This window comes from Manis pentadactyla, chromosome 16, assembly GCF_030020395.1.
Source record: "Manis pentadactyla isolate mManPen7 chromosome 16, mManPen7.hap1, whole genome shotgun sequence".
In the NCBI taxonomy this organism is placed as follows: Eukaryota; Metazoa; Chordata; class Mammalia; order Pholidota; family Manidae; genus Manis; species Manis pentadactyla.
Window position 1 is genome coordinate 19504714 of NC_080034.1, and position 16368 is coordinate 19521081.

The 16368-nt window shown below is 37.4% G+C and overlaps 1 protein-coding gene across 5 annotated transcripts in view; it reads right to left on the reverse strand.

Moving 5' to 3' along the window:
- TINAG (tubulointerstitial nephritis antigen) overlaps positions 1-15417 on the reverse strand; it is a 78514-nt gene extending 63097 nt beyond the window's left edge. For 2 of the 5 annotated variants that reach the window (XM_036916332.2, XM_036916333.2), the window contains exons 1-4: positions 14388-14852; positions 7720-7783; positions 6973-7062; positions 1819-1933 (exon numbers count right to left, since the gene is read on the reverse strand). In XM_036916332.2, coding sequence (XP_036772227.2) covers positions 1819-1933; positions 6973-7062; positions 7720-7783; positions 14388-14742 — 624 coding nt within the window. In that variant the 5' untranslated portion in view covers positions 14743-14852. Of the gene's footprint in view, positions 1-1818; positions 1934-6972; positions 7063-7719; positions 7784-14387; positions 14853-15330 lie in introns of those variants that run through there. The other 3 variants (XM_057493988.1, XM_057493989.1, XM_036916334.2) reach the window with 3 other exon arrangements.
- Positions 15418-16368: the final 951 nt, after the last annotated feature.

Below are 16368 nucleotides of genomic sequence, written 5' to 3' on the forward strand. Positions count from 1 at the left end.
GTGCCTTTTATGCAAACAAATCCTCAGCAGCCATAAATGATTTAGAATTCAATTTCTTTTCCTATGCTATGGTGATTGGCAACTTGGGAAAGACATGTACCTTGCTTTCTCTAGAATAGAAAATATTCTAAGTTGCAGAAATTAAAGCTTAAAAAGGAAATGTTAGAAATAATCTGGAGCAAATGTATATAGACACACAAATGAGTATTTGGCTGTCTGAGGCCCTCAAAGGAAAGAGCAATCCTTACAGAGAGGGTGAATTTATTATTTTCTTAAGCAATTTTGTCTCTTTTTTTTCCAGGTAAGGACAAAAATGAAAAAATAAAGCAGCCATTAAAAAACATATAATAACTCTTTTCTAATTGATCATAGAGTCAAATCACTAAAAACCATGAATCTGAGCCATGTCTGTAAAGTTTTTGTATCTTACTGATGTGGGAAAGATCCAAAAACATATCTAAGCTGGTAATTTAATCAAGTTAACTCTGCTCTTTGCCATTTTGAACCTGACCTGGCCAAAGTTAACTGATTCTACTGGAATTCTGGGGACTCTTATAAGATGTCCAGGCTCTGCAATTTCAGTAATTCTGTGGTGACTTTTCACTTCTCTGGATCTCAGTGTGACTTAACCTCTCTCCATCTCAATTTTCTTGTCTTTAAAATGTGGATAATTACAGTACTCATTCCATCAAGCTGCTGTGGGAATTAGATGAGATAATGCATTAAAGTGCTTTCAAGAGGGCTTAGCACGCAACTACTCAGCAAATGGCAGCTATTATGATCTTTTCTGATACTAGTTATAATTTAGCAGGCCTTGATACTGGAATCTGAATTGGAATAATAACTCAGGGGATCACATCTCTTGAAAGCAAAGCACACTAAACATTTAATGAGAAACCTGGGGATTTACAAGTCTTGCAACAGCAAACAGCCCTGCTGGCTCCAAGACGCCACAAGCTTCCAGGCAGCCAGGACCTGCTTTCATTTGCAGAGTGAAGACCCTGGACCCCAGCAGCCTGCTGGAAGCCTTGGCATTGCCAATGGGCCTTGAAGACAGTCAACATCTCAACTGGCAAGTGTGTGTTCCTGAAAATCACCACACATGAGTCAATTTCAGCCCTATGAGTTAGAGGTCTGGGAGAACTGGAGGAGTGGAAACCCCTTTTTATGCAATATGCCTACAATCTGAGGATAACCCCTCTTAGAAAGGGAAGGGAAACCAATACAATAAGCACAAGAGTGTGAGGAAACATGGAAATTTCACAAAGGGGTTTGCCAGGTCATCACGCAAAATATAAAGGTGTTCTTTTACTGGAAATTTTGAGGATTTTTGAGTATAAACCTTTACTAATCATCATAGCATACATGTCTCCAGTCGCTAGCATTTATTTTTATCCTCCTGGGATAAGAGATAGCCCAAGTGACCTCAAAACTCTGTTTTGATGAATTCACAAAATAACTGTGTTTACTTAAAAAAAAAGAAAGAAAAAAAAACCAACTAGTGACTTGCTTAAGCACTGGGTCCCTGAACCAATAATTAGAAACCTGAATTTCTATGAAATGATTAACAGTTTAAATGAACACAGTTATTCCTGAAGACAGGAAACTGTATCTAATGGGTATTAGTGAATTTTCAAAGTCATGAAACTTTTGACGATGAACAAGCATTTCGGAAAGGTGTTTTTACTTATACGACAAAATTATAACCCTGAAAGTTCAAAACTCATTATTTTAGTTATTTAAGTAAAACTGCTTTGAGTGCACATATGAACACACCCACACAATCCCATGGGCATACATGCATCAGAGAACACTTACTGTCACTTCATTCATACTCAGAAGCATGGGGCTCGGTGGCAAGGTGCCAAGACGATATTTGAAACCTTCTTCTAGAGTCATTCCCCAGAACTGGCTGTAGTTTTGGGCCGTCCATCTGCCTTACAGAGGAAAGAGAAAAATATGTACAAGCTCTGTAATATCACTTTTAGAAATGCATGTTCATTGATATTTCTGAAATTATTCAGAAGCAAGTCTCACAAAATTGAAACTATTATTGTAAGCTAGATATTCTTTTTATAAATGACACATTCATTATTGATTACTTCAGTAGTGAGGCATATAAGACACTCTTCCTAAATTAGATCTATTGCAATTATTTTAATGACTCACGATGAACCTAAAGCTATATCAATATAGACTAAATTTAAGAATATGTTATCTTTACAGACTATAAAGGGATTAGGTAGTTGTAAAGCCAATATACACAGCTTCTTTTTTCACTGAATAATTTTTTTTTAATTAAAGTATAGCTGATGTACAAATCATATTGGTCGAAACAATGTACAACACAGTGATTCAACAGTTACCCACATTATTGAATCCTTGCCCCCACTAGTGTGGTTACTATTGGTCAACATAGAAAGATGTCCAAGAACAATTGGTTATATTCTCCATCATATGCAGTTCCTTTTAAATGTAATTAAATGCAGAAATGTACTTGTAGATTAAACAGGGTATGTTTTATTTATAATTTACATTGAAAGAGAAGTTGATCACATAAAAGAAGTACCCATGAAAAATTGAGGGTAGTTACACTTTAAAAGATGACATCAGGACTAATTGATTTTGTTGAAATTCAATTGAAATATTTTATTTAAATATTGGAATATTCTATCAGGTAATTTGTGTTAAGTACTCAATTAGTCATATTATTATTAGATCACAAGAAGCACATACTTTCTAGAGACATGTTTTGTGCTCTTACATAGAAAAAGAAGCTTTGTTTTCAAAATCTAATATTGAAATTTGAAGACAACAAAAATTCCTTAAGAGATGATAGGAGATGAAATATGAGGAAGATGAAAATAATTTAATCATTACTTGTTTAACATCTACAGCTTGAAGGCAATATATTTTTAATACTTCAGTCAAATATAAATTTAATCCTATTGTGTTTATCACTAAAACTGTTTATAACATGGTAAGCTCTTATGAATGACTGACGATACAACTCAATTTTTAATAACATCCCTAGCAAGTGAATGCATTTCTTTTATAAGATCTGTTAGTTCATAAAACCTTAAACAACTTTGAGCCACAATTTTTAAGTACAATCTCAATCACCCAAGGAATTTCAATTTAGAAACCTCTGAATATATTAGATATTACATTATTAAAGGGATTAGTAAGATCAGCCTTAGGCAAAATCATGACATCAGTAAAGTATGCTTTTGCACCAGTTATTTTCAGAGTTCAGAGACATTCATGGATCATGTAATTAATCTATCAATTTAGTGAGCAGGTATCAGTGTTTTAACTAATAAAATAGAACAAAGGAGAAATAATAGGAAATATGAGTTTAATCATATAGTGAGAATAAATACTATTTTTAGATATCTAGTTATATGTGTGTTTATATGTAAAAATAGTATGTAGTATGTGTGTGCACATTTGTGTGTGCATACTAAATGTTAAATGTATGTTTTACTGTGGCTTATGCTCAAGAAGGTGTGAAAGGCACTTACACCAGCCTCTTTAACCTAGAGTCATCACCTTCCTTTTTATCCAGTTTAGCACTTACTGCACATTCTCAGTTTATACATTATATTCTGTCATAAACACTGAGGCTGTAGAAGTAAATTTCCCTACCCTCAAGGAGCTTACACCCTAGAAAGACTACAAAAGTAGGTGTGACTTCAGTATGTTTCATTTATTAGCAGTAGGTCAAAGTAGGATCAGAGTAGAGAATTCAAAGAACTCTGCCTGAAGAAGTTGGTACCATTTTTTTTTACAGAAAAAGACTTTAGTGCTCACTCTGGAAGGATGAGAATGAGTTTGGTGGCCAGATAAGAAAGAAGAGATTTATCTTAAACGAAGGCAACTCTGGAACAAGACATCTGGCCTGAAATTGGGAAGCACACTTAGAGAGAAGGAGATAAGTTAAATGCTTAAACTGCGAGAGGGGCTAGGGACACAGACACTGGAAAGAATGCAAAATATGAGGCAGTAAGGAAGCATTGGGGGCAGATCTCTTTTTGTGCCAAGGAATATAATTATATCCTATACACAATGGAATGCCGTTGGGGATTTTTAAGACCATGAGTAGTAGGACCAAAGCTTTGTGTTAGAAGAATAACCATGAAAGTATGAAGATTGGCTGGAGTTAGTTCGTGCTGGAAAAAGAGAGAAAAGTCAGGCCACTTCAAACTAAGCTTGATAAAGAAATGTACTGGTATATAACTAGGAACAGAGGAAATAATATCTAAAAGAAATGTTCAGCATGGGAATCAGAAGAGCCTAGTGACTGAGGGTGAAGAGGAAACAAGAATCAAACTACACACGTTCTGCTTGGTTGACAAGGTGGAGGGGATATCAGTAACCAAGGACAGGTCAAACAGTCCTTTCCACTTGGAGTATGCTGATTCTAAGAAACCAGGGAAAAATCAAGCCCAATTTATCCAATAGACTAGATTTTGAGTTCATAAGAAAAGTCAAGTTTAGGGATGGGAGAGACTTAAAGGGCCTCAAGTCATTGGTGGCTCTTTCCATCAAGAGGTGGTGTCTATTTCCCCACCCTTTGAATGTGAGCTGCCCTGGTGACTTGCTTTGCCCAACAGAAAGGAGACTTGATGGGTGCAACTTTCAAGCTGAGGCCACAAGTGGGGCTCTGTGTAGCTTCCATTCACATCCTGTTAGATCACTGTCAGGATGTGGAGAAGCTAAGGCCACCCTCTGGAGGAACGTGGGCCCACCAGTCACCAGCAATGACCAGCAGACGCAGGAGTGAAGCCCTGTCGGACAATTCAGCCCCATTTGAGGATTCAGATGTCCAGAGACACATAAGTAATCCCAGGAGAGACCAGCAAAAGAGCCTCAGCTAAGGCCATCACCAATTGCGGATGTGAACACATGAAAAGCTTGTGGTTTTGAGCTGGTAAATTCCAGAGTGGCTCATTGCACCGCATCAGATAACTGAAACAATTATCTCTCTTTGTTCCACTAACTCACTTACTGTTACTCATGCTACTAATTTGGCATTTATATACTGTTCTATCATTAGAAATCCTTTTACAAAGTTAGGACATGTTGACTTCTCAGCTAGGTTGTAAATTTCTTTAAGACATAAATTATTTACTTGTATCCTCAGCAGTGCCACAAGGGAAGAACATGTTTTGTTAATACTGTATGCATTAAAAATATTACAGGGAATAAATAAGCACTGAAGGAAGTTATGCAGAATAAATAAAGGCTTGGATCTAAAAGACTGCCAAGATGTGAGAAATGAATATTTCAAAGCAATGGTTGTATTTATTTGTATGTGAGCTTTTTTTAAAAAGCACTTAATAAATACTGACTGATATAATATGATTCTGCTTTCACACAAATTGAAAACGATTTGAACATCAGAACAGAAAGTATCTGAGAATTGGGACTTTCTTTTAAATTCAAGGATGTTCCCTGCCCTTTCCCCCTGGTAAATAATTTTTAATTTTCCGCCTTTTCTTCAAAGCATGTCTGCTATACCTTTTTTTCCCCCCGGATCTGTATATGTTTTCTTTTGTTCCAGTTACACTTCACTTTGTATTCTTTTAGAGTCATCTGTTTGCTACTAAAAGGCAAAGCTCATGCCTTTTAAAAGAATAGAGGGTGCACACAATAAACAAATCGTGGAAAGAAAATTCTTCCTTCCAAGGAACGTAGCACACCCAACAGTCTCTAAGCTCATACCTGTGCTTTCCTCCCCATTGACTGGGATTTCTCAGGGGATTCTGAGACAATGGAAAAGCAGGCTGTTTATTAGGGCTTCTTGGAAGAGTGTGCTTACTACTCAAACATTTGAATACTTTTAGGAGCCTGATTCAGATAATTTCTCGTGATGACACAAATCATGTTAATGATTTAAATATCATTCACAAAAACTGTAATTGGCTTTCCCTAGAAATAGTTATAATACCATTATATTATCACCTGAAGTATTGGTTAAACACACACACAGGAGTTGAGAATGGTTTAAGAATATTAATGTCAACAGTGTGACTTTCTGTATTTCATGTCTTCCAAGGAAATCCTTCGGGTACATTGAAATTCACTGTCTCCATTGCACTGGGAAACATATATCTTATATTTAAAAGGAAATTCTATTTCTAATTTTTAAAAATACATTTCACTTTTATAGTTGCTGGAGAACAGATCTTCTTACGTGAAATCTTTTCCAGAATGTAGAAAATGTTATCAAAGGTATATAGAGATTTGATCATTGGCAATGGAGAAATCCTGAGGCAGGTACCAGCCAGCCTACCCCTCTCCCTTAAGAAAGCCACTGTTCGCACCTACATCTCAATTCTCTGTATGTGAATGGAGAGTTATTAACCTGGTGGAGAGCATCAAACAGTTATTTCATATGTTTAACTGTCAATCAGCCCTATCTTTATTAACAAAGTGGTTCAACCTTTTGACTCAATTGTAAGTGAAATTGGTTAAATATCAGTCATGTCAGTGAAATTGTCTAGACGGACTGGTTCTTTGGGGGTTCATCAAGATAAAATACTACCCTCTTAAGATCAGGTTCTACCCAGAGTAGCTAAACATGTAATTGGCTGGGTCAGGGTAGCAGCAGTGGGGGGAAGACGATTAACACGGGTAAATCAATCCTGCCTGCACCCTGATGTCGCCTGAATACTTACCCAAACTAAAGCTCCCTCTACTCTCCGAACTCACATCGTAACACTGCTCCTTCCTAGACAATGTAAGACAGTGCTTTATATTTCTTGTTAATGCATTTTATTTCTTAACTAATGTTCAGCTCTGTATTCCAGTTTTATCTGCCTCTCTACCTCCCCCTTCCCATGTCTCTCCCATTCTTTCTTTTGAAATAATAACCATTTTTAGAAGTAAATGATGGGAAACACATTGTTGGAAACCTGAGGAGTAACTGGAAGTGCCAAAAAGTCTGTAAAGCAAGATTTCTCTCACCCATAGTCTCCTTTATTGACACGTTCAATTAATTCTGGTTGAATAAGGCACACATCCTGGGAACATTTCCATTGCTGGCCTGAGCATGTGCTGCAAAGATAAACAAATTACAAAAGTGGCCTGGCTGTTATGGAGGACATTTACCGAAATGTAACCAGAGTAACCAGAGGTGCACTTTGTCAATGCATAAGACATTTTTTATTAATAATAAGCCACATGCCTATTTTATTCTTGGCAAAAATAAACCACAACACTTGCATTCGCTGCCACTCAATATGCTCTTATCTTCCACTCGATGCAATTAACTAATGAAACGTCCATACATTCTCTGAAGCTGGAAAACAGAAGACAATTTAGACAGAGTTGATGTATTTGTATTTAGAAACTTTCTAATCCTTTTAAGGCAGCCTGTTTTTATATATAGTTTCTGTGTCCGAAGAAACTTGATTTGCTTGTAGTATAGAACAGTGTTTATAATTAAGAGGTATATTTAATGCAGGCCTGCTGTATGGTGAAGGCCAACTGTTGGGAACATCAAATTCAAGCATTAAAAGATATATTCATGATTAGATACTTCAACACTTACTAAAATTAAATATGCTGATAAAAAGCTACCGATTGAGCTATCTTTTGACTTATCATTCAACCTGTGTTTAAATAGATGCTTTGTTTCACAAATATCCGTTTTATTTGAAGAGAACATATACAGACAGTAGAATTCAGCTCTGTGTCACTTAAGTTCATTACCAGGAGTTGCAGTTTTCTTTAATTACAGATCCTTCTTCATAATGTTGACCATCTCGGAGGCAACCTGTCAACACGCAAATAAATGAGAATTCTAAATCAGGTAATAAAGTGCATTAACGTAACAAGTAATTTAAAACTGTGCTTAGTTTTCCAAATATGCAAAAATATTTGGTGCCAATTTGATGGAAATTCACATCTGGTTTGTGTCAAGGTTGATGTATCAACTGCTTCTGGGGTTGTTCGACAAGCTTTTATCTTTAAATTGCATATTATGTTCCAACAGAGAAGATTTGCAAAGCATGAAAACTATATTACCAAGGAATTAATCACTAAGCACACTCAAAAAATAATAAATGTGTTTAAACAGGTAAGCAATAAAACAGTGTTTGAATAAATATATGGCATTTCTCTTTTTAAAAACTCTAATCACGTCTCATAAGTGAATATGATTAATTGCATATGACTAGAGAAAGGAGTTTTTAGACCAAAATATGAATATGAAGCTATTTCACCGTATTCATTTACAAGGAAAAATTTTATTATTTTCTTCAGGATTTGGATCAGGAGAAAAATTCAGGAAACCAATAAGACTATAGTCATTTGAGTCTCAAATCCAAATGTTCCTCAACTATTAACTGAAACTCGTTAACTAGTTTACCAGATTATAAAAACTATTCAAGGGAGATCAATGATGAATTATGATCATATGAAAACCATCAGTAAGATATTGTGAAAATCATACCCTGGCTATGAATTAAATCTCTTTCGAAAATACAATTCATACAATTCATGCTGAATTAGCAAAAGCAGCAAAGTTCACGGCTTTGTCATGTGAAAACTTTTTTGAGAGCAGCATGTAATTGATAGAATATGTCAATAGCCCGTAATGAAACAAAAACCTGCTCTTTTTATTCATATAATCATAGGAGAAAATCTACTTGTTTAGAAAGCATTCCAAAGAGCCGGTTTAACTACTAGCTGCAATGTCAAAAAGTCACTTGTGGAATTAGCATCCCTCTGGTTTGTCAAAAAATTGCGCCATAGGAAACATTTAACAACTACCCCTTGTCAGCATGTGCTGTTACCTAAATTCAATATTTTGCTTAATGAATCTAAAATTTCTATGTAGTTGCATGTATTCAGCCTTTTTCTCACGGCTTTTTGACATTCCTCAATCATGGGAAGAGAGAAGGAAATGACTCCTGTCCTGGACCACGGGCCTCTTTGTGTAGCTAACTCGGGGAAGGGGAAAGATTTAACTTTAAATAAAGTTCAGAGCTTTAATTACTACCCAGGACTTTTGATAAATAAATGTACACTGTGTTTGTGTACCTTAAAGCAAGGCTGGAATTGTTTTTATTACCTAGGAGCAACAGAAAACTCCTGCATCAGTTCAAGTTTTCATTCAAATCAAGGGAAGTACTTCCCCGACGAGTTTTAATTAGAGAGTTGATGGGGAGGCAGGGAGGTGGGGGAGACACAACATCAAAGCTGATTTTTAATCATACCCCTTTAATCTTGTCTGTCCAACATACCAGTTACATACATAAAGGGGACAGAAATCACAAAGGGTCTAAAGGAAAAAATACTATTCTTTCTCTGACCTGTACTCCAGCTAAAAATTTTGAAGTCAAGAGAATGCTATGCTATTACCAAAACTACCCCCAAATCATTAGTACTAATCTAGTGTTAGCAAAAGCTCCATTTCTCGGTCATCCTTCCTTAATATCAAGTCAGAGTTGACTGTGAGAAAAGAAATTTGCTGTAATCTCACTTGAGAGCTGGCCTCTTGAACAAAAACCGCAATCAGTTCACCCAAGCCTGGTCAAGGGGCAAACAAAGGGGAGCATTGGCTTCTGCAAACCACCAAGCCATAGCCCACTCCTTTCCTACATTCCTTCCCAACTCCGGGGCACCCCTCATTCCCTACAGAGCATTCAGACAGATCTTTTAAAATCTGCATTGTGTCACTCTCTGCTTCACATCAAGTTATTCCCCATCCAGTTTAGAATAAACCCAAACTTCTTATGGTGACCTATAAGGCCATACCCCAAATGTCTCTTCTCTGCCCTAATCTCTGCACTGATCACTCCTGTTGTGCTGACTATGCGGGGCTTCTGGGGGAATAAAGGATTTGTGTGATAGCTGTAAGGATGAAGAGAGAAAGAGGGACAACATTTGGAGGTCAAGCAAGTGGGACTTGCTCATGGATTGAGTTTGGGGAATAAGAAAATGAGGAATCAAGGATGTTTCACTAGGAATTTGGCTTGAGCAACAGAGGGGCAGTGAAACTATTATAGGAATAAGAAACCAGCTTGAGGCAAGAAATCAAGAGTTCTGATCTGCATATTTTAGATTTAGATTAGATCTAATCTAGACATTCTAATGGAGAAGGTCACGTAGGGTAGTGTGGAAGTCCACAGTTAGGTCAAGGCTGAAGTTGAGAGCCAGCAACATACATAATTTTTAAAGCCTTGAAACTAAAGAGTCCATTTGAGAGAGTGTATGTAGTAAGGGAAAGAGGTCCAGAATTGAGCTCAAAACACTCCAGGCAACATTCAGAAGAGGAAACTGGGAGGAGCGGCCTTTGAGGAAGTTGGGAATTCTGGAGAAGGTAGAGCCTTAGAAAGCCAGAGAAGAAAGTATTTCACATCAGTGGACTTGGCCAACTGTGTAGAGCACTGCTGAGAGGTCCGAGAAAGGAGAGCAGACCTCTGGCTAATGCAGTGGGTGTTCTGCAAGAGGTCAACAGCCAGGCCAAGGCAGGCTGCGGTGAGGTAGCAGGAATGACACCCTGTAGGGATGGTCTATGTGAGACTTGGAAGTCAGGAAGCAAAACGTTTCTTCCTCAAATGTTTGAGACTTTCAGGTATTTTGCCATTTAGGAGAAGAAGGAAAATCTGATAATAGCTGGTTAAGCACAAGTCATCAAGGGAGGGCTTTTTCAAAGTTGGGAGCAAAATTACAAAACAAATTTTGTAAATTGATAGTTGATCCAAGAAATCAGGGGGCTGCAAAACAATGCTTTAGAGAAAAAGAGAAGAAAAGAGACAGGAAGAGGAAGGAGAGAAGGAGAAAGAGGAAGGGAGGGAAGGAAGGAGAGATACAATGGCAAAGGCGGAGATCTTGGAAAGACAGAGAGGCTGGGATTCAGTGCTGACGATGAGGGACTGATTTCATGTAATCACAAACCAAATGAAGGTAGGTCGAAAATGATGACGATGGAGAGACGGGACAATACCCGGTGGCTTAATTTTTCTCAGTGAAATATGTGTGTGAAGCACCTCAGAGTGAGTAAATCAGTTACACATATAGCATCTTGATAAACAAAAACGAGTGGTGGTTCTTGAAATTAAGGGAGTTTTGCACCTTTAATAGCCATTAATACAAAATTAAGCAAATCAGATATTTGGAGAGTGAAATAGTCTATTGATATGAAGAAAGATGATAATATAATGTGATTTATTTTAAACACTTCATCATAATGTGTAGTAATATCTGTGCCAGTCTAAACTTCACTTCAGAAAAGGCAATTACTTGCTCTGATCAGGAGTCCACATCCCAGGGGTAGTCAGCAGCACTCACTCTGAAAGGCAGGACAGCTGCTACAAGGGTCCCTATTATCTGTCTTTTGATGAGCACTTGAGCATCAGTAAAAATGTCAGAAATGGGCTTTCACTGGTAAAATTAGTGGCTTGTTAATCAGCATAATGGATATAAGCAATCCGTTCTTACTAGTTAAATTAATTTTATCCAATTTATGTAGATAAGCTAAAATATTTTAAAATTTCATGCCAGTCTTTATCCCACAGTTTATATGTATTTCTTAAGGTCAAAAGTTTTTTTACTCTTAGAGCTGGTGTCCTCGATTGATCACTAGGAGGTCCTGTGTTCAGCCAGTGGGTAGGAGGATTTCTCATACCCTGACACCCACTGTAAATGTAACAGAGTTTCTACCTCTGTAATATTATCACATGTGCCTCCAGTAAGTTTTTCATGCAGGATAGATGTGGGAACATCTGAAAGGATAGGGACTTGTGACTTCATGAAGCTTACAGAGGTTGTATGAATTGGTTTGTGTCTCCTTACCGATATTTATTTTGTAACTGTCAGTATGTGCGGCAGAATTTGGACTATGACTTGTCTTCATTGCAATGTGGTAGTGACAGAGGAAATAACCATCATGCAATTCAGATGTTTCAGTGGCTCACCTACATTTTCTACCAACACGAACATAAGAGTTGTGCAGAATCAAATACGCTTAGGTCTGTTCACAACAGACGGTTATACTAGACTCTTTCCTTAAGATCAGCTACACCAAAGGATTCTGTCTGGAGAATCCATCTTGGTTCTGTTTCCAACTCTATCACTTGTTTTCTGTATGTGACATTTGAAATCCTCCAATTCCTGGAAGTTTCCATCAGAAATGGGGGATACAATTATGTCCTACTTCCAGGTTATACAAAAGGGACATACTTTTTCATTTAATCCTAAAATAATGTACATAGTTTTAACTCACTGGTTTAAAAAGAGTTCTTGGGACAGTTGCAGTTTAAGGAACTAGATAACACCATGTAACTAGATAAGTGAAAAATAATGCTTACTAGTTCAGTGAATGAAAAACAGCATCTCAGAGAAAAGTCACTTCATATTTAAAAAATTAGTATAAATAAAATACCATTGTCTTTTTATTTTAGTTAATTTTGCAGTTTTTCAATATTGTGTAGTGCTATTTTCTTTCAACCAGCTTCTTTCATAAGCAAGATAAAACAAAAGAAAAATAATTACCTCTGAGAGCAATTATAGCCTACTGTGAACTTTTTGCTACTAAATAAAATTATTAATTGCCTTCCTCCATAATAAATGGAATAAAAATATACATTTTACCTATAAAATACGATCCTAAATTAAAGTCTTAAAAACATTCTACCTCATGCAAAAATGGAGGTTGAAGAAGTGGCAACTACATTGTCTAAATGGGCCGTTTCTCTTAAACAGAAAAGCTCAAATACATTTTAGCACATCAAACCCATGGCAGTTTATACATAATATCGAGACTCAACCCCCATGAATCCAACCCTATTCCTACTGAACATCTTTTGATGAGTTCTCGTAACAGGATAAAATCTCAAATCCTTAATATGACCTAAAAATCCTGGCATAATCTGACCGCCACTCACCTCTCAAACCTCGTCCCAGGCCACCAACCCTCCGCTCATCACTTCCCTCCAGTGGCCTCCTCCCAGATCCTGGACCAGCCGAGCTCCTTGCCCTCAGATCCACACCTTTCTGTCAACAGTTCTTCAATCAGCTCACTTCTCCTCACTCTTCAATCTCAGTTACGGTGGCTTCCCTCACTGATGCTGCCCCCTCACCATTAACATTATATCTTAACCACCCCCAGCTTGACTGTCACATCAATGAGGATAAGATCTTATCTTTTTTTCTTCCCCATTGTTACCCCAGCACTGATCATAATGCCTGGTGTAGTGGTGCTATTCAGTAAATAATTTTTGATAAAACACCAGGTCTCCCATTGCTAGTAGAGTATCTGCCACTTTTTCGGATGAAATAAATATTTGCTGAGCTGTGTTTTTTTGGTAAAAGCAAAGGCCTGGGATAAATGACAATTCTGTGGAAATTTTAACATAATACGTATGTGTTTTAAGAAGCATTTCCCCAAATTTACAAAGATATCATTATTGAGAATAGAGGCAATAGAGAATAGAGGATTTTTGAAACAGGATTTGGATTTTAAAATAAGGAAACCAAATCCTGGTTTATCCTATCTTGTCTTCTAAGTGTAATTTCTAATCACCATCACCCATTTATACTTGTGTGACAAATCTCCAATCAAACCTGTATGTCTGCTGAGGAGATTTGACATGAGGGCTGACAGAAAAATAGGGCCTCATCTAAGTGTAGCAGTAGAGTTTTGTTGTATGTTTTGTTGCAAAACTTGGATATACTGACGGCTCAGAATCTATAGTCATTTTCCTATAATCAGATCAATATAGTAAACTCCACCATTCTCCTTATGAATTATTTGTATTTATTTGCTCCATCTTAGACTTTTACAATTAGTCTGCATGAAGCCATCCTTTGTTTTAAATAATTTACAAATCCCAGACTAGCAAAACAAAACAAAAATCCACATAAAGAATCAATTTGGTATTACTAAGGCAGGAAGGTGGATGGCTTTATTTTGCTTTTGTACTAGTTTTAATGACATTGCTATGCCTCAGGTTCTAATGCCAGGAGATCCCATAAAACAATAATTAAAATGTCACATAAATCTGCAGATGATCAGGCCTGTGACTTTGATGAGAGTCCTGGGAGGTTGCACTCCAAAAGCTTGAGAATCCAGTTGTGTATACATTTTACAAAGAGAGAGCTTTTCATGAACCTTATGTAAGTTAAGCAAGTATTCAAAATGAAATTCAGCCTAGCATTCATGGCCATCACACCAGGACTTTCCTGAAGGTGCTAGCATGATGTAGGTAACTTGCATCTAAACCAAAGCCCTTTAAGAATCCAAAGAAATTTAGTTAGGTGAGCATGATATTCATTTTTCATTTCTTTTTTGGAAGGAAAGAAGGAAAGAGAAGAGAAAGTTTGACAGATCTAGTTAGGAACAAGTTCTATGTAAATGCTTTTCCAAAGCCTACCTTCTGGATACCCAGGCTTTGTGTGAGGAGGCCATTCTTTCTCTTCAAGGCAAAATGACTTGTAATCAGGACAGCAATCAGAATTCTCCCTTTCACAGAATTTATCACAGTAACACAGGGCATTTGCCTCATAGAATTGAGTGGTACAGCCATCATCTCTGTCTTCACAACAACCAAAATGTCTACAGTATTGCCCTTTGAAAACGGCTCTTTTGAATCGAGTACCTTCCAAAATGACATGATTCCTGGTGAAATCAGCTCCTGGTTGCACTTCCCTTTGAGATAAACGCTGTTTCTCCATCCAAATTTCTGTGGTAAGGTAAGAGAAGATTAAGATCTTATATCCAGTCCACATTTTCTAGACGTCAGGTATGCCTCCTACTTTCTGTTATATCCAATATCCTGGGCCCTGGGGCTTCTTCTTGGTGACTGAATTCTAATCAAGACAATGTGGCCTGAATCTTGAAACTTATTCTTTACTTGAACTCAGCATACTTCTCGTAGTTAAACATTAATCAGGAATTTCAATGTTTGCCCTAGATAATACAAGTGTTAAAAATAAGAGCATTGTCATTCCTCCAAAGTTAAAAATTTATAATATTTCCTATCATGTAAAAAAGTTCATTGCCATAAAAATAAATACATAAAATCTTATGTGTGGATGTACTGCCTGCCTCCAAGAAAAAAAAAAACAATGTAGATTCTTAAAGCAAAAACCTACTAGAATACATATGACCCAAATTACGGCTACAATAACCACCAGCCAAGTGTAGGAAATTCAAAAGTCAAAACCACAATTATTCATTCCACCTACTTACACTACAACTAAATTTGAGGCTCTCCTGAGGTTGCCTGCTAGGATCTGTCATATCAATAACTGTTGCTCTAAATTATGCCCAGTCGCCCACTGGCTTGATTTCCCATTTGTACTCCATTTACGTACAGAAGCATTCTGATTTCAAGACTTGGAGAAGCCCAGTTCAGCTAGAAAATTCCCTGAGGGTGACCTTAGTTCTCTCCACCTGAGTCCCTGTTTGGCATCAATGTAGGCAGAACCTGCAGTACCTGCAAGTCCATTTATAGTCAAGAAAAGCCAGTACTCTGTGCTGAAGAGCTGCAGAGGGAAGGAGCTATGAAGGAAACTCAAAGGTCAAGACGTCTTTAGCATTTCTGTGGAGCTGTGCATTCACAGGGGATTTTGCTGTACCATATTTATTCATTAACTTTAACAGCACCCTTTGGGTCGGGGATAAGTGACCGGCAGACGATGATTCAGCGAGAGTGGTTGGGTGACCTAGTGGAAGGGACTTGTCTTGACAATCAGAAAACCTGGACTCTGGTCCCTGAGCTCTTGTTTAACTGGCTTGGCTTCACAGTTTACTTCTCTGGTCCTCAGTTATTTTCCTTCAAAACGAGGAACTTCCTCTCCAAGGCGAATTCATAATTCCAACCCTTCAAACTTGTTCCATAACTGTGCTCCATAAATTAATCAACTCACACTTTATCTCCCTTGTTTCACTTCCTTCTGACACCTTCCTCTCAAGCTATGAAGTAGTGCAAACCTCTTTCATCTTTTTTCTGTTTTAATTTTATGTGAACTTGGTGTCACTCTCATAATTCCCCAGCCTCTCCTTCGTTCCCATCCACTGAGTCACTAGACGACTGCAAAGGGCACCTACACTCCCACCTACTGTCGCCAATGACCTCCTAACATTCAATTACCACGGACCTGTGTCTAGTCTTCAGCACTCATGAATCGTCTGCATTGTTTGGCATTGTAAAATAAATTGGTTAAGAACAGGAGCCTCAGAATTAGACTAACAGGGTTTAAATCCCAATTTTACAACTGCCCAGCAGCATGTCTTTAGGAAAGTGCATCAGTCTCTATGCCTTAATTTCCTCAGCTGCACAACTTGAATAATATTTACTACCACATCCGGTGGGTGGGACATTTAAATGAGGTAATAAGGAAATGAGCACA